Source organism: Pezoporus wallicus, unplaced genomic scaffold (genome assembly GCF_028554395.1).
Source record: "Pezoporus wallicus isolate ANWC-B61680 ecotype Strahan unplaced genomic scaffold, APGP_CSIRO_Pwel_v1 contig_3817, whole genome shotgun sequence".
NCBI classification, from domain to species: Eukaryota; Metazoa; Chordata; class Aves; order Psittaciformes; family Psittacidae; genus Pezoporus; species Pezoporus wallicus.
Window position 1 is genome coordinate 11,808,368 of NW_026635157.1, and position 20,377 is coordinate 11,828,744.

Genomic DNA, 20,377 nt, shown 5'->3' on the forward strand with positions numbered 1-20,377 from the left:
GTCTGCCTGATGCTCGCAGAGGCTCAGTTTAATCTCCTTTGCTTCCCACGGGCCTCCCTCGGCACCGGCTGCTCCCCAGGGCAGGTGAGCTGCAGGCCCGCCTCAGAGGCCTCGCCCCTTCCTGCCCCGGCGCTGAGAAGGATCCCGGCACCCCGGCCCGGCCGGCGCGGCGGCAGTTCCCGGAAGGGCTGCTTTCCCCGCTGCACCGCCCGCCGGTCCCCGCCCAGCGCCGGGAAGGGGAATAGTGGGGCCAGGTCAGTGCCTAGCCGTGGGTTTCTGCTTGCCTCCGGCCAGCTGGGGGCCTGTGGCGCTCGGGGACTGCCCCTGGCGGCCCGCCGGACCGCAGGGCGAAGGGACGAGGGTCTGTGTCGAGCGGGTTGCTGAGGTGGCTCGGATCCTCTACAGGGCCTCGGGCTAGCAGTGGGGAAGAGGAGAAGCAGGATTTGGCCAAGAAGTGGGCGGACGGGAGGGAGGCGTGGTGAGGCGCGGACCCTTCGGTGCCGCTGGGTGCCTGGGTCGGAGGCGGGGCGGTCTCGTCGGTGCTGCTTCTGCCTGAAAATGTTAGGCGCTGCTACCTCTCGTCACTTGCTCGGCTTCAGCCCTGAGACCAGCCACTTATCCCTGCCTTGGGCCCTTCTCACTGTGGAGCCCATCCATGCTGGTTGATATGTATATGTGTGTGTATATATTTATTTGTTTGTTTGTTTTTAACAGGCCATGCCAGAAATGCTTGCCTAGGTAAGACCAGGTGTTGCAGTGTACTTCTCATGATTTTGGCATTGCACAAGGTCAGCAGCAAGAAGCCTCTGCTGGGGAATCACAGAACACCAGGTTGGAAGGAACCTCAAGGATCATCTGGTCCAACCTTTATAGGCAGAGCATGACCTAGAGTACATGTCCTAGCACCTTGTCCAGTTGAGTCTTAAACATGTCCAGTGTTGGGGAATCCACCACTTCCCTAGGGAGATTATTCCAATGGCTGACTGTTCTCATTGCGCAAAATTTTCCTTTGGCGTCCAGTCAGAATCTCCCCAGGAGTAACTTGTGCCTGTTACCCCGTATCTTTTCCGTATGACTCCTTGTAAAAAGGGAGTCTTCATGTTCTTTGTAGCCATCCTTTAAATACTGACAGGATTTTCACCCCCTCTTCCCCTCAAGTTTTTGCGTTATTCCCAAAGTGACACTGTGCAGGATGCCTTTGTTTCCTGAAATGTAGTGTGTAGAACAGAGAATCAAGTGACGTGCTGACATGGTGTGCTTCTGTTAGTTGCCAGTGCTGTACAGGGGAGCAGGAGGTATACTCCTGAGAATCACATGGCCAGTTCTGTTACCAGAATGCAGTTTCGTTGATGCTTTCATCAGGAGCATTTACTGGTGCTGGTAAGGAGAACAGTAGTAAAAGGGTACTGAAAGGAATTCAGAGCACTGCTCAACTACAGAACTTTTACAGTCTTCAAGGCAAATCAATCCTTGGGAAAGCATCAGTATTTGCGATTACATCTGGCATGAATTGATCCTTATGATTTCGGGGATTTGGTGACTAAAAAGCAAATGGGGAGTTGGCTGTGGTAGTTTCCATTCCTGTGAAGTAGCACATCGGTTCGTTTTAAAGGTGTCTGAAATACACCTAGCGGGCAGTGAACTTTATGTGAAAGTGTTTTCTGTCACTGTTACAGAGGACCCTTTGCTGACAGAGGCAGAGAACCTCTTTAGATCAAAGCATTAAAAAATAAAGGGCCCATGTGCTTCTTGCAGAAGTTAACAGATTCTTGCTCTCACCCTCTGCTGTGAAACTCAAGAAACTCGAGATCTTGTACTCACCATGTAACCACAATCAAAGGTGGTGTCATATATTTATGGAAAGACTTCCTTTGTCAGCTGTTTTACATACTTGAATACTATTATTTTTCACTAGACTTGGGTATGTTTCTGTGTGATGCTTTCACTAGGTCTTCAACATAATTAAAATGTGTTTAAAAGAGAACATATTTGGTTGGGAACAGAGAAACAACTCACATCTTAACCTTAGCCTGCAGGGACCATTAAAAGATACAAAACTTAACAAAGAATAAATAATTTGGAAAACGCATAGCTTGCTATCCCTAGAATTGACATGCTCAGAAATGAGGAGAAAAACGAAGGAGAAAAAGAGAGAAAGAGAAAAGCAGAAAAGAGATGTAAAGTGTAAGCCAGCTTAAAACTGGAACTGCAGATGAGAGATTTTTTTACTTACAATGTTAAAAGGTTTTTTTACATTATTTTTATTTCACATGTGCATGATTTGAAGCCATTTCAATTAGTCAATTTGGATATCTTCTCACTTCTTGTTCTCTCGGCATCTGGACAGGTAACCATTGTTTCTAATGATGACATAGAGAAAATAGGAGGCCCAACCTTTTTGTTCTCAACAGAAATACAGAGGCTAAAAACCTGCCCCATATAATACCAGCTACTTCTAAAACCTGTTTTTAGATTAGTTACAAAGTTCTTTAAGTATCTTAATGCTGAACTAGAAGGACTATTGATCCTACTTAATTTTTCCCCAGTGCAGGTCCCAGAAACAACGTACTAAAAATTTGAACAGGATTCAGAAGTTTGAAAGCCACAGAATCTTGAGAAAGGCATGAGCCTGAGGCAGCTCCTCTTGAACTCGGTACAAGTTCCTGCTTTGTGTAGTCATGCCATAGAGGATGTGCATTTTCTGCCTGGAGGAGGCAGAATTTTCCAAGCTTTGATTAGTTTCTGTATTTGTAAGTTACCTTTTGTCAGCAGGTTTTATGCTGATGATCCCTCATCATGCTTAAGATCTGCTCACTGCTTTCTTCCAAATGAAGGAAAGCCAGCTGGAGAGGTGATTGCCCTTATATTGCTTCAGCTGGTAATTATAAGAGTGGGAAGAACCTGTCAGATAAGATGTTTAAGTCAACCTAAGCCACAAGTAACTGAAGGGAAGAAAAGAGATGCATAAGCAGATGAGGTAGGTGGAGGGTTCTGAAACCTTCAGGTGAGGAGTGGTGACAAGCAGCCTGTTCAGCCAGTGCTGGAGAGGAACCCTGCAGCTGAGGCCTCCCTCCTACACCTTTCTTGTGTCTGAAGACAGGGTCCAGTGACTCCTCTTCCCTATGAGATCTGTACTTTTGATTTGCATCCAGGCCAGTCCCCTTTGATCTTCCTGTTTCTGAATTCTTTCTATGTTGAACACTGGCGTTTATTCCTCCTCTCCCCATCATCCACAAGCCCACTTTCCCAGGTTCCAGTCAGTTGGTGTTAATGGTTTTCACTAATTTTCAATTTTTTTTTTTTTTTTTTTGTGTGTGTGTGTATAGATGTACTATTTTCATGTTTTAGTTGTATTTCTCCTTCACTGCCCTTTCACTTGTTTTCATGTTACAGGGTCAGTAGTGCCAGTCCTCTGCACTGGGTCACCACTTGCTTCCCATTTATTAGTCAGTCACTGCAGGAACCTGATGAAGTCACAGTGACTGTCACTGCTTTCTAGTACAGATGAATGCCTCCCACAGTGACTGCTAGGATACCCACACAGATCTGAACTGTGAATCATCATCTTCGGTTCATGTCTTCTATCCCTTTCTCCATAGCCTGTTTCACAATTTTGTGCTTGTCACTGGAGTTGCAGCTGCTGGAGGTCTTTATCAGATCAAGTTCTCTTGTGCTTCTTGAGTCATCAGCTGCCCTTGATGCCTTTGCCAGTGTCACAGAAATGCCTTTCTAATTGCTTTTTTTTTTTGTTGTGGTTATGTCATTTCATTATTTTTCTGCTTCCTGAGATTTCTTTTGTGGATTTAGTATGTTGGATCCCTTTATTTCTGCTACACTTTATCTCAGCATACCTTAATCCAAACCCAGTAATTCAGTTGATCTATTTTTTGTGTGTGCTGGTGACTCACAATCTGCACATCACACCTTTCACTTCCTGTCATGTGTGAAAGGGTACTCTTATTTTCCTGATGTATTGAAAGCACATACCTGCATCTTTTGTCCCCATTTTCTTTTTCTCCTCACTGGTGTCAGTAATTCAGGCCCTGTCTTTGAGTTGGAATTTTCGCTGCTCATATATTTTAACTTGCTGATTATTTCTGTGTAGCTGCTCTGTCGTGCAGCATTTCTTGTTTGTGCATGCAGCTCAAATGCTCATTTGGGCACCAAGTGTCCAGTTCTCGGGTTTGTCTTTGTTCTTCTACCCATCCAGGAAGTTGGCAACCTGCATTCCTTACACTTTGCTCTGGCCGGCTATCTTAATGTTTTTCTCCTAGTTGCAACTGGCAACACTGCTGGTGTTGCTGTTTGATACAGTGTGTTTTAAGAGTAAAAGCTGGGGTTGCAACAAAGTAGTGGTGAATGACAAGAGGAAATACCCATGTTCAAGAGCTGAGGCTTAATAGTTTTTCAAAGAATCTGCTCAGGAAATATTGCTGCTGTTGTTATCCCTAATAAGAATAAATATTAATTATTATAAATTAATATTATTAATAAGACTATAATAATTATTATTTTATTAACATTGTGAGAGGTGAAGTTTAACAGCAGTCACCAGAGGCTTTCGGAAGGACTGATACATATACATACACAAAAATACATATATTGTGTGTGAGTGCATGTCAATACATATATTACTCTTGAATAATGTGTGTCATTCCTTTGATACTGAAGTGTTGACATGTGATATGTGTTCCTATTAACTGAAGTGTTGACATGTGATACGTGCTCATGTTAATTCACAGTCTGCTAGCCCACAGGCATGGGTGTTATAAAATCACTTGAGTGCCAAATGGGATTTAAACTTTTGTTTTATGTAAGAAGTACAATAATTGCAGAATGGAAGGCTATTGGTGTCCATACTATCAGCTATCTCTTGGTTGTCACCAGTGACATGTAAAGCTTTAGCACTGAAAACATTTGAAAGATGTTAATTGCCCACAGTGTTTGTTATTCCAAAGCTATTCCTATGCTGATTTTGTTTTTCACTATAAAAACTGTGCATAAACTGTCTGTGATACAGATGATAACAGGTATAGCATGTCTGACTTTTTAAAATTAGACTAAAACTTAATTTCTGTAAGTGTATCTAAATAGACATCATTATGTTAAAAGTGAAAATCTGAAAGCTTTAGTGTAATAAATATCTCTTAGCATATCCTACAAGATTGTGTGGGTTACTGCAACAGTCCTCTCTTGCACTGCTTTCACTTACAGTACAAAACGTCAGTCTCAGTCATGCTATGGATTGTGAGTGCTCCATACTGATTAGAATTTAGGATGTTGGTTGCCAGAGATCAGTAGAAATCCCTTTAGTTTGTGAGAGCTGTAGCAAAAATATCATGCTTTCCCTAGTGGTTAACTTCCTCTGACTGAGCTGTTTAAATTCTTGGTTTTATTTTAAAATGTACTGGGTACTGACTGGTACTGTAAGAGATGGGTTTAAGAAAATAATTCAATGATAATACTTTGCATGAGTCATTAATCATGAGTCATGATCAGCAGGCAGTGGTGTCCAATTTGTTTTCTAATCCTGCAGTTGCTGCTGCTCTTTATTACCATAGTGATAATATTAAAGAGCTGTTAATGCATATAACCACGCAGCTGAAAATGACAGACACTTTTTTTCAGTGGAATAAAATTTTCATATCTTAAGTTTGGTTTGCTCTGTACATTTTTATTTTCTTTTTTTATTTATTTTTTTTTTGACATGGGAAATCTAGGTATTATAAAGGTGATCAAATGAGTATAATTTGGCAAGGAGGTTAACAGAACAGACTTTCCGCCCCCTCCCTTGGTTTTCAAGCCAATCGTTGTGCCTTCCTAGAGAATTAAATCCAGTCTGTCTGTCTATAAGGACTGTGGAGGCTTTGTATTCATTAAAACTTGGAAGTTAATTGTTCAAGCTATGCTTTGCACAGTTTTATTGCATGAATGTGTATTAGGGAATGACTACTGAGGTTTAGAGAAGATGGAAAGCAGTTTCTCTTCTGAGAGCCTGAATATAAAAAGAATCATTTAGCTGAGAAATGCACTCTGGAAACCTGTTTTCACTCTTAAAAAAAAATTTACCAAGATAAGTGATTTTAAAAGCTCTGAAAGGTGATGGCTGAAGTGTTGCAGACAATATTAGAATGTGCATAGGTTGTGAGTGTTGGGCTGATATTCTTTACAAAGCAATGAATCTTGTATTCAATTAGATTTTAACATGATTAAATTTTAATTAGTTGTATTAATTTACACTTTAGAGTAGAAAAGTTGATTCAGACTGATTAAAACCTTGAATTTAGTAAGGAACTCAGAAGACCCTTCAAAGTATCTGAGCAGATGGTAAAAATTGATCCTTTTACCTATTCCAGTGTATATGACTTTATAATGCATAGATTCATATAGGCCTTACTAGTTTCTTTTTGTTGAACTTGTGCAGTCATGCTGGTGGATGCAAAGTGGCGGGACAGGTATGAATCTACTGGCATAGATGGTTCTTTGAAATCAGCTGGTGCAATGTGTACTCATCCGCATCCCAGAATGTGGTTGCTGTGTAAACTCCTGCTACATTTCAATGAGGATTATACCTGCCCCGACAGAAGCATTTTCCACTTTAGTGTAGGATGGTACAGCCAGGGACAGATAAGTGTTCACCTGAAAGGTTTGTTCACTTCTTTCATTATGAACTAATTGTATGTGGTTTTTTTTTCATGTGTGTGTGCGCTTGTTCATGTGTATATAATAATTGTTTTAAGATTTCTAAGTCAGGATGCCCTGAACATAGCATAAAATATAGTTGTCACTAAATTTTGTCTCACTGAATATGTTTGTGTTCTGGGTTCACCTTGGGAAAACTTTCCACGAGCTTCTTGCCAATTTTTAAAGAGTCTTGTTTCTACCAAATACAGGTGTGAAGTAAAAGTGGTCCTTTCCCAGTTCTCAAGAAAAAAAAAATTAACATCTACCATATCTTCTGGTCTGCTGTATCCATTAAAAAGGTGGCTGGGGCAAAGCTAGGACTAGTCTAGCAAATCACAAGATTTATATATAAAAAAAAACTCTTTCCATGTCCTGTGGGGATTTTGATTCCCACTCCAAGAGGCTTCTAGGATTACTTCTTTTTCAGACCAGCTATCTCTAGTTCAGGCTTTACCCCATTTCTTTCAAATCACTTGTAAGCTACTTTCTTTAATACACCTCTTTCCAAAGTAAATAAAATAAGGCTGAGCCACAGATCAAGAATAATATTTGATGACTTCTGTGTTTTTTTGCTAATACACTCTACAATGTAGAGTGGAAATAGCAGAGGAATAAGCCATGGCTGTACTGGTACATAGAAATAGTTCACCACTATTATGTACTTATATAAAAGACGGGTGTGATGCTATATATATATAATACTGTTGTATGCTTTTCCTCCCTTGAAGTACTGCACAGGTTCTGGTGCTCTGTGTCCAAGAAAGGCCACTTCAAAGTGCTACTGAAATGACTCGGAAAAGCATACAGCTACCAGGGCTATTCAGACTAACTAGGTTTAAGACGGAGTGTGATAAACGTGTTAATGGAATTAGGTGACAGGGAATGGACCTCAGTGTAAGAATGGTCTTCAGTTCTTAATTTGTGTGTTCCTCAAGTATTTCTCTCAGGAAGGTTTTTCTGTAATAGTTGCTAACTGAGAAACAGGAGATCCAGATCCTGAAAACTAGAGGTTTTGATATAATTATTCCTCCAACATAGGTGTGAGTTTGGAAGTTTGGGTGGTTTGGGTTTTTTTTTTTTTTTTGTGTGTGGGGGGTGAGAGAGTTTTTGGAAGATTAGTACAAAGTCGGTCTAATGGAATACATAAGAATTTTACTACAGTTCTTGAGCCTTTTGAGTTCTGCACACAAATACTTTTGGGTAATTTTTACAATAAAGTATTTTAAATAATATAATTAAATAATTTTTACGAGAAAATATTTTAAAAGATGCTAATTTCTGACTAAACTAATAAAATCACTTCGTAAATCTTCTGTTAATTTTGTGGAGTAATTCAAACTAAGAATTTTGCAAATACAGTCTGCAGTGATTTGTGTAGGCTTCTATGATTTCATCACCTTTAACTTCTGCTGTCCTGCTTCCCTCTCTGTCAGAGGACTGAGGTGGATTTCAAATATTTAACCCCTCCTTGTTTCCAGAAATGGTCATTTTTATGTGGAAGAATTTACTTCAAACTACAAAAGAAAGGATACTCCAGCAGAGAAGGATGTCAGTGTATAGCCAGACTCATGGCTATCAGGAAGAACTGATAAAGAAGAAACTTCAGCAGTTTGCTGGTGGATCCATCAATCTTACCAAAGAAGACAATGGCATTGGAATACTTACTTTGAACAACCCGAAGCTAATGAATGCATTTACAGGTATTAAATAGTTAATGGGGTTGCTGGTTTGGTCTGTTTTTTTTTTTTTATCTTTCAGTTACCCATTTTAGCATTTTGCCTAAACAAAATGAAAAGCTGTGCGTTACTATTCCTTAACTGAAAGAAGAAGTGTTTAAGTTTTATCCGGATGTGCAGAAAATGCCCACTGTTCTGCATAGTAGCTTTGCCATATGAATATAAGAAATTCTCAACAATACAGGGACAGTCTGGTAGAACATTTTTTTTCAGTCAGTACAATTCTGCTACTGTGCCCTTTCTTGTATCTCATTCTGTTGCTACTGCTCTGGGAACGTACAAGGGTATTTTTAAGGGGGTGAGAAGATGCCATCTTTGTTTTGTAGGTGTTGTAGAAAGGGTGGCTTTACTTTTTTGTTCTTTACCTAAAGCCTTCCCTGTAAACTTCAGCTTCTGTAATTTGGTCTTTTCCACTTGCTCAGACTGGTTTCCATCTCTTCTTCATTTGTTTTATGTCCAAAATACCCGTAACTAGTTAATTAAGATCAGATGAGCTGGCTATTCTCAGCTGCTGAGATCATATTTAATATGATTTTATACTGGACAATACTTAACTATCAAAACCAAGTGCCCTATTTTATTAATCTTGTATTATGAGAGGATCTTGACCTCCAAGGTATTTGCCATCTCTCCTTAACTGTCTAGAGTATTCAAATTTATGCCATTCTCTTCAGATGTAAGTGCACAGGTTCATAGTCTGCATCTACCTGAGCTGGAGCTGTGCATAAGCCTTACTGGAAGAATGCCCTTATCTCTTAATATTTTGAAAAGGATAATTTGTGTCATTTTGTTAATTACTTTTTTTTTTCCTGTTTTATTTTCCTGCCCAGTTCTCACAGTTCCTTTGCTGTCAGCAAGTATGTTTGCAACCCACTAGCAAAACATAGAGCTGTTTACATGAAGAATGCCAGTCTACTTCTGCTAATGATTGTTAGCTGAAAGGAAGAAAACCTAAGAGAACAACAGAATGAGTGTCAATGCATCTAGATGTGTCTACCTTTTCTCTTGTTTCCCTGTAAAAGCTTGTGTATAAAATCATTATCTAACTTGAGAAGTTATAGCTAGAAGATGTTAGCATGGGGATTCTCTTTCTGCAGGCCTCCCGGTCAGCATGCATGATGTTGTGCAATCATAGTTACATTGTTGTTACTTCTAACACATTGGGTTTTATTTTTCAGTCGAAACAGAGCTGTGCAATGTGCAGCCTTTAGACTGTGTGCTCTTAGCTTCTTTTGTTGTGGAAGCCCAGTGTGTTATTCAGATCAAATGTAACACAAGTCAGCTTGCTTAAACTAAACTTCCATAGAAAATTACAACTATGTTCTCTGTTTTCTAAGTGCTTGGCAGAAGGAGCTCAACTAATTTGTTGAAGTGCTGAGCAGTTACCGCTGCTATTTAGGCCGCTGGTACCTGTGCTTTAACCATATGAAGGGCTATATAATGTTAATGTACTGAAATCATATTGTACATCTCATGTTGGGTACCCAAGTTAGCAAATATTTTTTCTATATCTTAGTTAGAGGTCTGTAAAATAATTTCATTTCTCCTTATAGGACTGCTGTGAAACTAACATATTGGTGTATGTGAATTAGATGCTCTGGTAACAAAGAAGAGCTATAAAAAGCTGTGAGGAAATTAATAATTCTTTCTCTAGTGCAGACCCTGATTAGCATATAGCAAATGAACCATGGGATCAGGCAGTTCTGTTTTACAGTAGTGTGTAGAGAGCAGTACTCCATTTTGTTAGGTAATAGACACAAAAATTTGCTGTGAAAAATCTTGCTATGGCAGTTCAAGAGATTACTGCTTCTTTCTAAAATGTGCCTTTGCTAGAGACTTTCGTTGCTACAGGAGGGAGAGTAGACACAAAATCATGCTGGCCACTTGGCCACTGTGGTGGAAGTATGAAAAATGATGGGATGTGCAACCCCTGAATTGCCCCAGCAGACCTTCATCAGCCAGAGCCTGTAGATTACCCCACTCAAATAAATTCTGTTCTGTTAATTCTGTGTTTCAAAGCTTCTGGATAGTGGCAGATGTGAATGTATATATAAATGTATGCTTCCTTTAGAAAGCTGCAAAACATCATTAAACTGTTGAGAGAAATCCTATTTGCCAGGCATTTACTTTACAGAGCAGCTTTTTATCTCGAAGGAATTATGTTTATTCTAAGCTTGAGCAACTCACAGAACCAAAAGCAGAACAAAATTGTTGGCAAATTGCTAATGGGCAATGTGGAGGTTGTTATGCCTTGTTGTTATGCCTTTTTTCTCTTCTTAATTAGAGTCTGATAGCCACCTGTTTGAAATGGTCTCTTTGGAAACAAATGCTAATCAGGTCAGTTTAAGCCTGGTGGAACCAATTTCAGCAGCCCAGCCTTTTGCTGAACTAAAGTTGAACTTAATTAAAAAAAGAAGGAAGCTAGCCAGCAGGAATTAGGTAATAATGGTGATATTTTATTTTCTAGACTTGACTTTAACACATTTATTCTCAGATTATAGTTAAGATGCAACAAATTATCTTTCCAAGTAGGTTTAGTGCTGCACAAACTTACTGGTATTAAATACTGAAGGACCAAGACTGTCAGAATGAGGATTTGCTTTAGTACTGTGTCCTCCTCATTACATCAGACATGATGGACTGTATCTATTGGCAAAATAATAGTTCAGCATTGTCTGTAATGGAAGGGATCCTCTCCCAGGAGGGTGGGACAGGTTCTTTTGTCCCCTGCTGTTGCATGTAACTGCCTCATATGGTACCTCTTTGTAAACTCCATTTTTGAGTTGACTAGATTTTTGGTTCATAATACTCTGTGGAAAGACTCTTCAGTACCTCACTGCTTTGACTGTTAAAAGCATCACCGACAGTGGCTGCGCTGTATCTTGATTTCGGCAAATCTTGGGTGCCAGCTCAAATACCTTTCTTGTAAGAAAACTTGGGAAATATGCAATCCATAGGGTTCCTGCACACCTTTTTAAACAGTGGCATATGCAGAAAAGTCACTGTTGAGTATACTGTCAGGCTGGGAAAGCACATCAATTGCAGACCCACAAAAATCTTATCTAGGTCTAGTTCTGCTCAGTATTTTCATTCATGGCTTGGATGATGAAATAGAAGGTGAAGTGCTGAAATTGTTAGATGACTACAGATTAGAAGAGCTTGCTTGCAAGAAGATTATTATTTGGAACAGAGGAATGGAATTTAAAATGATCACACAAAAACCATGTCCAAATTATAAATACAGGAGGAAAAGGAACAGGTTAAAGTGCTGGGATTTTTTAGAGGATCATAGTCTGGACCTGACAGTGGGGAAAAAAAAAACAAACCAATGTCATCCTGGTATGTAATATGTGATATCCACTTAATTGTTGCCTTCCTCAGGAACTTTGTTAGAATATGCTATTTTAGTGGCTGAGACCAAGCTTAAGGTGGAAATGCTTGACTGAACATTTACTCTTGACCTGGTGCTGGGAAGCTTTCTTCATAAAGAACTGTAAGGAAAACAAACACAAAGGAAAAAAAAGAAATCTCCCACGTGAGAATGGCTGCTAACAGGGAATTTCAGAACAGGTTGACTTCTGTGCATGCAGGCATAGGGTCAGAAACACAACACTCCTGGCAGAAAAGGAAAGAGCCCTTCAGGGTACTAATCTGAAGTATGCTTCTGTCTGAAGAAAGTAGTCCTGTCCATTTAAATTCTTGTCAAGAGAGTGTAAAGCTGAAAGTGTCATCTGTATGTAGCCTGTTTCTGAAATTAGTTTCTAAAAATGTTTCCTCTTAACTGTAGGTTAACTGAATAGAGTCATAGGCATTCAAAGAGGAACAGCTTGAAGTGAATGCTGGGTAAGCTCAGTTGGTGTGGAATATGCTACAGTCTAGGATGAGCTAGAAACAGGAATCTGTAAAGTTCCATGTCAGAAAGGGTACTTAAGTGAACATACAAAAATATTATGTTTAAGCTAGAAATAAAAAGCTAGTACTGTACAATCCGTGTATTTGGACCCTATGATATACTTTATAAAGAGAGGCTTTCTAGAAAGGTACAAGAGGGAATCAAAAGATGTTTTAGAAAGATCTCTTTTTTTTTTTTTCTTTTTAAAAGATTAAAGACGCTTTGCACCTATTTTCAAATATATCTTTATTTTCTTACAGATGGATACTTCTAAATGTCTTTGGCCTCCAATATAATTTGTTCCTTAGCCATTTTTTAGGACTGGTTGTAACTTGAGCCCACCTTACACATGATTCTTTTCTGTACTCTGCCAGTTCTTTGGGCAGAGTGAAATGGCAGTAACAACAAAATGACTACCTGGACAGTTATAGATGGATACATATAAGTTCATATGTCTTTCAGAATTTTGGGAAGTACATCCTTGAAAAAAATATATATGTCAGTGCTTGTGTGCTTTCCCTTGTGTTTATAAGCCCATCACTTATTAACAATAACTTGGTTTTGATGGTGGAAAAAATGTAACATAAACCAAAATGGTGATAATAATTTCCTGTTAAACATTTTGCTTCTCCCCTCTTGTGACAGGTACTATGATGCTGGAACTTCAGGAGAGGGTAACAGAACTGGAAAACTGGAAAGATGGCAAAGGCCTTATTATCTACGGTGCAGGAAACACCTTTTGCTCAGGATCTGATTTGAATGTTGTCAAAGCCCTATCCAACTCCCAGGCAAGTAGTGATACAAGCTAAATTTTTTGAGAAAAATAAGCTTTCTGATATTCTGAGATCCTTTTCAGAAAGAGGTGTTGCACTATGCTGCTGCTGCTATTTTACATGCAAGTCACAGAATGGAGCTTTTAATGGTTGAAAAAAATGCTGGCAGCCCCTCTAAGCCATGGCTTAAGTGTTATTGTAATTGATTCATAACTCTGAATTCCTACATTATATATTCTTTTTAGCCTTTTAAAAATATCATTTCAGTTTCTCAGAGCAACGTATGGTGAATTCACACATAAGATAAGCTGTGCTTCAGTAGTTTGACCTTTAGCTGCAGATACAAGTAATCATTTCTCATATATTGTTAAGTCAAAACCAAATTTAAGTAGCGTGGCTGCTGTTACAGAAAGGTTTGAATTTTGTTAAAACTGCACTTGGACCTGCATAAAATGGAAGGAGAGATGCAATTCTTGTGCTGTAGTTCAGTCAGGTGTGTTATGTGTGTTACTGTGGGGTTGAAGAGGTCAGGCTTTGATGGCAATTTTTCACTCATAACACCCATCTTGACAACTTTGACATGTGCTGCAGTTCTTTTTATGGGTTATTATGTGGTTCTTGGCAACATCTGAAATAGGACTTTATCAACTGCAGGGAAAAGGTGTCTTCTTGTGCTGCTCTTACATCCTGGTTTGTCATTGTGGAAACTGGCATCCTGGTGCATTTCTGTGACCAGTTTCAGGATTTAAACACACAACTCAAACATTTAATTGAACATTCCAGTAAGAGCGCCAACTCAAAACTGATTAATATGGTATTTTGTCTTTGGTGATGATTTGTTTCTGTTGATGAAACTAAGTATCATAAAAGCCGCAATGTCTTAAATATTTATGACCTGATTAAAATAAATTGGATGGTCCAGTTTTCAGAAGGTATAGGAGGCTTTGTTTCCTTCGTGGAACATTGTAAGAGGGATGATTTTCTTAATGTGGAGATACTATGCTTTATAGATATAAATGGGGAGTTTTCATTTGGATTCTATATAGGCACGGTTATTTAAAAAGTATAAATGCATCTGTGATTTTGGTTTTGTGTTGTTTTGGTTTTTTTTTTGTTTGTTTTTTTTTTGTGTGTGTGGTTTTGTTGTTCTGGGTTTTTGTTTTTTTTTTTAATCTGAAGTTTTCAGCTTATTTTAGAATTATAGTAACAGAAAGGAGCTGCGTTCAAGCATGGGGCCAATTCTTACCTGCAGTCTAGGCTTCCCTTCAGACTTCTGCATTCAGTAATTTTCAGTGATTCTGCTTCCTTACTCTCTTTGACATTTGGTGTTCTGCCTGTATGTTTATACAAATTACTTGGAACCACTGCAGTGGCAGAGAGGGGTCTTGTAAGGATTAGGGTCCGTAACAGATGTACTGGGCAGAATGAAGTGTATAGGTATTAAAAATAACTTTGTTGAAAATTCTTTTCAAAGAATCCAAATCTCATGCTAGTACTGAGAGTGTAAAAGTCAACAAAAATGTTCTAAGAATAGTTAAACTGTTGCTTTCTACTTCCTTAGGAGAGTTTAAACTATTTATTCTGAACTGAAAGTTTACTTACACTAGCCAACTCTTAAAACATTTGTTTGGTGGGATTTAATGATCTTTACTAAGTAAAATTTTCATAGAATAAGGAATAGCATTTGCTGTTCTTTAGTCCCACAGAGCACTGCTCTCTAACTTGCTTCATTTGAGAGAGTTTTGTCTGCTTTCAGGTTAAAAGAGTGTTAGGTTAAGTTTTCTGTTCACAGGCATCCCTAAGGCAAAAAAAAAAACCACCTAAAACCAAAACCACAAGTTAATAGCTTTGTGCCTGAACTGTTACTCTTTTCCCTTATTTTTATGCAAGGCTACTTTAGCTCATAGCTTTTAGTAATTACAGAAAACACCTTTATTTTATTCAACCAATTGTTTGAGGGAAGATCATATTTTTCATAATCTGCAATAGCTTGTCCTTCCCTGTAAAGGCAGGGAATAATGGCCAAGGCAGAGAATAAAGGAAAGGCAGAATAATGGCCAAGAATGCTGAAGGATTTTCATGCCCCCTAGTGGCTCTTCGTCCTCCTCTTCCTCTTTGTCCTCTTCATCCTCCTCCCATGTTCAGTTGTTCCTAACCCTGAAACAAACCCAGGTCCTCCACCTGAGTTTCTTTGGTGAGTGCTAACATTATGTGACCAAATCACAGAACACAAATTAATAGTGGACTTTTAATTTTTATTTTTTTTAATATGTATATATTTCTTTCTGTCTTTCTAAGCCTGGCTCTCAAGAGCAATAATCTCTTTCTGGAGTGAGACTTGAAAAGCTATCTAGCTGAAAAGCAGGAGAGGCTCTTGAAAGGACAGCTGAAAAGGAAGAGGCATAAAGGAGAATTTCACTTTCCTGGGTCTAGAAGCCCTAGGACTTCCCAAGCAGGAAGCCACAGAGGGTGGCCTTTTGAGCAGTTGGAGATGATCTGGAAATGCTGTACTGTCTGCAGTAAAAATGGACTCAAAGCTCTTGCAGCAAAAAGAGCTAGAAGTATAGTTTTCTACTTTATGAAGGTGACTTTCCTGTTCCCTGCTTCCCCTAGCCCCAGTGCAAACTATTAATCCTTTTCTTCCAAGTGCAGTGCATACTGTATTTTACCTCACTTTCTGCTTATTAGATTTCTTCTTACTCCAAGGATGGTATTAGAACTGAAAATGTGATTATTCCACTAGACTCCAGTGAGCACCTCTCTTATTCAGATAAAATACTTATCAGGAAGGTTTGAAGGGTATGTTGGCCAGAGCTCAAGTAATTGTGATTTATTTTTTTCAGAGTGCTTTCTGTGCCGGCATTTTTCCCATGCAATACACAGTAATCTCTCTACCACATGAGAATATTAAGATCTTTCTTTTTGTTTGTTCAGTTATAACTGCATTTATCAAGCTGGTCTGTTCTGGCATTAATCTTTAATTACCATTTTGGATTTTGGTATGAATTGAGATGGCCAATTTGAATGCAAGGACTCTGATGTGATGAAATGAAAAATTATTTTCTCTGAAGAGCTTTTTTGCAGCTTCATCCTCATGGTTATAGTATGGAAATTGCACATGCCCATGTCCAAGAGGTGGTATCTTGTATGTTTGTGTGGGTTTTTGACTCAGTTGTTAAGACAGCTGTCATGGAGGATTTGATTGTTCTTTAATTTGGAATGGAAATATTGCTACTAGTCCCAATGGTTGTAGGAGATGGCTACAGTGATAACTAAAAGCTTCTCTGTAAATCAGTGTGTGCTGGAATTTTCAAGCAGGCCTTTAACGTAATGAAACTGAATTCACTGGTTCCTGAGTAGCGACTGTTGTGGCAGCTTCAGTCTGCTGGAGATCTGTCCCTGGACATCATATTGCTGGTTGATGTTAGGTAGAGTAGGTCTTGGGAACACATGACTAATGACAATAAATCAGTTGAAGTTGACTTACTATTATTTCAAGGTCCTATTCCATGATGTACTGAAGACTTACTGCGTATTTTTTCTTTCACTGAGGTATGAGTCAGGAGCTTTTACCTAAAACATATTCTTTACCTTAACAACCCCTGTAAAACTGCGTTTTAGAAATCAGTAAATGTCAGTAGAGATGTTTCTCTGTTCTTTTTCTTGCTGCCAATAATTAAGGGGGGAGGGGGTGCGTATGTGGTTTTTTTTCAGTTGAGGATTTTGAGGTTTTCATTTGGTTTTTTGAAAGAAAGGCTGAAATTGGTATTGACTAGGAGCTTTTGCTTCTACAGTGTCCAAACATATATATATTTAATCTGGATTAAATGGCACATGTATAGTTCCATATGTATATGAACATGGCCATACTGGGTCATTTAGCCCAGTCATTTTTCAAGTTCCTGGTTTATACTAGATGTCTGAGAAAGAATATAAGAACAGGGAAGGGAGATAGAGAATTATTTTGCTTGAAAATACTCTCTTAGTCGCAGCAATTTGTGACTAAGACATCTGGAGCCAAAGGTGTTACCTTGTATTTAATAACCTTTTGTCAGTTTTTCTGTCTTGACTGTATCTAGTTGTTCTTGAATTGATATAGGTTGTAATGCGTTGCTGCAAAGTGCCACTGTTTAACTGCCTGTTGTATGAAGAAATACAGCAACTGGTTTTATTTGAAGCCCCTTAGTTCTTGTACTAGAAGAGAACAATTGTAGCCTATTCATTATTGTTTGCAAGCTGACATAAAACATAGAGGAGTGAAATAAGAAGAATCTTCTTTCTGTTTTCTGTTTTGGTTTGGGTTTATGTTTGCTTTTTCTGAAATGTTGTTAGCCGAAACTAGAAAAAAGGAAGTTGGGAAATTGATAAATTGTATATTGTCTAAAACTTTGTGGATTTGGAACAGGAAAAGGTACGCAAAGCTCTGTAGTCCTACACAGACTTTTAAAGCTCAACTTTATGGGTGTTTAACTGGGAGTAAGAAGAGGAAATTATGTACATTTTCACATAATAGGAATTCAGTATTGCAATTACTTTAGCTGTAGTTTAATTATAACTGAAGTTCACATAAATTGATTGAGTTCTGAATTTTTTTATTTTTTTTTCTCACCAGATTGAGACCAGGTTTTCTGTTTGTACGTAGTGGGGTTGGGCTGGAATTCAGGCAATATTAACCACATCAGGGTCACTTAACATTTTTTAATTTCCTGTTCTTTGTAGGATGGGATGAATATGTGCATGTTTATGCAAAACACCTTAACCAGACTTATGAGGTAATATATTTTATTTACCCTTCTTTATGAAGTAATTATAATTATTGGAATACATGTTGGCTAACTCTTTAATATTATGTTTAAATTTAAATACATAGTTTCAAGTATGTAATTTTGAATCCCAGACCTTGTATTTACACATTAGTCAGGTAGGCATTTATGGATTTAAATTAGGCCTTGACATTTTGCAACTTAATAGTTAATAACTTAATTAATAAATAGCTTAATAGACTTGCCAGAGATTGGAACAGAAAAAGACCCCTATAGGTTTATATGTGGAGGGTCAGGATATACATAGAGTTAAGCAAGTGTAGGCCTTCAGTATTTCTAAAGCTGTATTCTGTAACTCAGTGGAAATCAGTAGCTCTTAAAAAACAGCCAGGGCCAGCTCATGCAGCCTACACAGGTAACATTTATTTAATATATTTATTTAATCTTCCCACTTCATAAGAGGAATGTATTCAGTTCTACCATCTGGTACTTCTGAAAAACACTTTTTTCTTTCCTTTAGATTTAGCTTCCCTTAAGAAATCACATTTCTATTAAATCCATTTTTGGTACAGTTTGTCTTTTTTGCTGCTCAGAGCTCTTTGAAGATAAATATTCTTTGTTTTCAAATAATCTATATGAGAAAGTGTTATGAATTAACATTATGCTGTACAACTGTGCAGGAGATTGGAGACTTAATGGTACTAGTTTTTTAAGGAATCCTCAGGATTAGAATCCATTTGTATAAATTGGTCTCTGTATAATCAGAGTTCATGGGGCAAACCAAAGAGGACCAAGATGCCTGAAGATTAAGCCCTTACCAGAGGTGGTTTGACTTAGAGTACATTAAAGCTACAGTTCATAGGGAGCACTGAATTGCTGTCTGGGGACATTTATTGTTGATGGGACCAGTCTGCCTCAGGGAGAGCCGAGGCTGATATATGGTCCTTAAGAGGATCAGCCTGTGGATGGAGGGGACTTGGACCCATATCTTCTGGTTCCCCATAGTCCACATTAAAAATGAAGTTACTCTCTTCCAGTGGGTTTACTTGTGCCATGTATTGTATGAAGTGTACTGCAGCTGGTAAGTGAACAAAACAGCTGTATGGGCATGCAAATTCTGGGACTAACTAATTGTCTTAATTTCTTAAGGAATTTAGCTTATCTGAAGTCAGTCACTGTTCATTAGTATTCATTACACAATGGCAGTAGGGAAAGTGGTTCTCCCTACATATTCTTCCTTCCTTCTGTCCTTTAAATTACCTTGAACATGATTAAATACAACACCATCAAAGGTAACTTACTGCTGCTATCCTCAAAGGATGGATTTGTCCTCCAAAAGAAAAGTTTTGTTGATGACTGAAATGGTAGTGCTGTTTGAAGAAATTCCTGAAGATGTCATGCTAAATCTCATTATTTTTTAGATAACCCAGCCCTACAGTTCTTTGTGTCCCTTTCTACTATTTTCTGTAGTGTACTGGCTTAGAGTCTTGTCACTCCTTCTTGCAAATAGTCTTTTTTGGTATAATCTATAGCAGGTATTTTTCATAACACAGTACTTGATCTTCTTTACTTTGATTCTATTTAATACATCTGTCTCACTGTTTCATTTTGGGATTCCATACCAATTACAGAAGACTCATTTTGGTGTAACTGGAATTGGTATTGTGCTGCTTAGCCACAAAGATGTAGTTATTTAAATGAATTTGAACAGTATATTTTTCTGAACTTTTACTATAGAGATGGTTTGCTTGAATTCTTTTGTCATTTGTAAAGGACTAAAAGCATGAATTTTGCTTGCAAAACTCTCTTGTGTAGATTGCCTTTGATCAGTGTTGCACTAGTCCAAGGAAAAGCTATTGGAGGAGGAGCAGAGCTTACCACGGCATGTGATTTCAGGTAATATCACCAATTTGAGTAGTTGCCATGTTGGACCATAGATTTGATAACTGTACCTAGGAAATGTGGGGAGCTTGAGCTACCACTTTTACCAGGATTCATGTACCTGAATTCCAAGGCATTTGGAACTGGGCTTTGTCAGCAGACTTCACAGGGAAAAAGGAATTTTGGGTTTGCTGATAGTGCAGAGGAAAGAGTATTTACTGCCAAGTTATACAGTTTGAATCACTGTGTAAAACAAAAGCAGTAAGGAGTTTTAGCAGCCAGCTGTGTTACATACCAAGTAGGTCCAGCCTCTCACCCCTGAGTGAGAGGCAAGAGGACTACAAAATTGTATACCCCCTTATGTCTTTATGTGGCTGACATAAGTAAAAATAAATACATAAACCTCTCCATTAGTCTGGTATTTTGTGTTCTAGGTTTATTATTTGTAACATAACTTTGTGCTGTACAGTTTTTCAAGCGAGTTCAAGGTGCAGAGGAAAGCAAATGAGGTTCTGTTCCTATTCTTTTTCCATGGAGGTGCAGGGATTTGCCACCAACTAGCAAAAACCAGAGGGCTTTAATTAAAGAGGCTGAATGCAGAACAGGAACTGGAAGAAACTGAAACAATAAAATGTCACTTTATTTAAA

The 20,377-nt window shown here is 38.5% G+C and overlaps 1 protein-coding gene across 1 annotated transcript in view; it reads left to right on the forward strand.

Moving 5' to 3' along the window:
* The first annotated feature begins 205 nt into the window (after positions 1 to 205).
* Positions 206 to 20,377, forward strand: part of ECHDC1 (ethylmalonyl-CoA decarboxylase 1) — a 36,707-nt gene continuing 16,535 nt past the window's right edge. The window contains exons 1-6 of the mRNA XM_057409139.1: positions 206 to 254; positions 715 to 738; positions 8,163 to 8,384; positions 12,958 to 13,100; positions 17,805 to 17,857; positions 19,664 to 19,744. Coding sequence (XP_057265122.1) covers positions 8,165 to 8,384; positions 12,958 to 13,100; positions 17,805 to 17,857; positions 19,664 to 19,744 — 497 coding nt within the window. The 5' untranslated portion in view covers positions 206 to 254; positions 715 to 738; positions 8,163 to 8,164. The remainder of the gene's footprint in view (positions 255 to 714; positions 739 to 8,162; positions 8,385 to 12,957; positions 13,101 to 17,804; positions 17,858 to 19,663; positions 19,745 to 20,377) is intronic.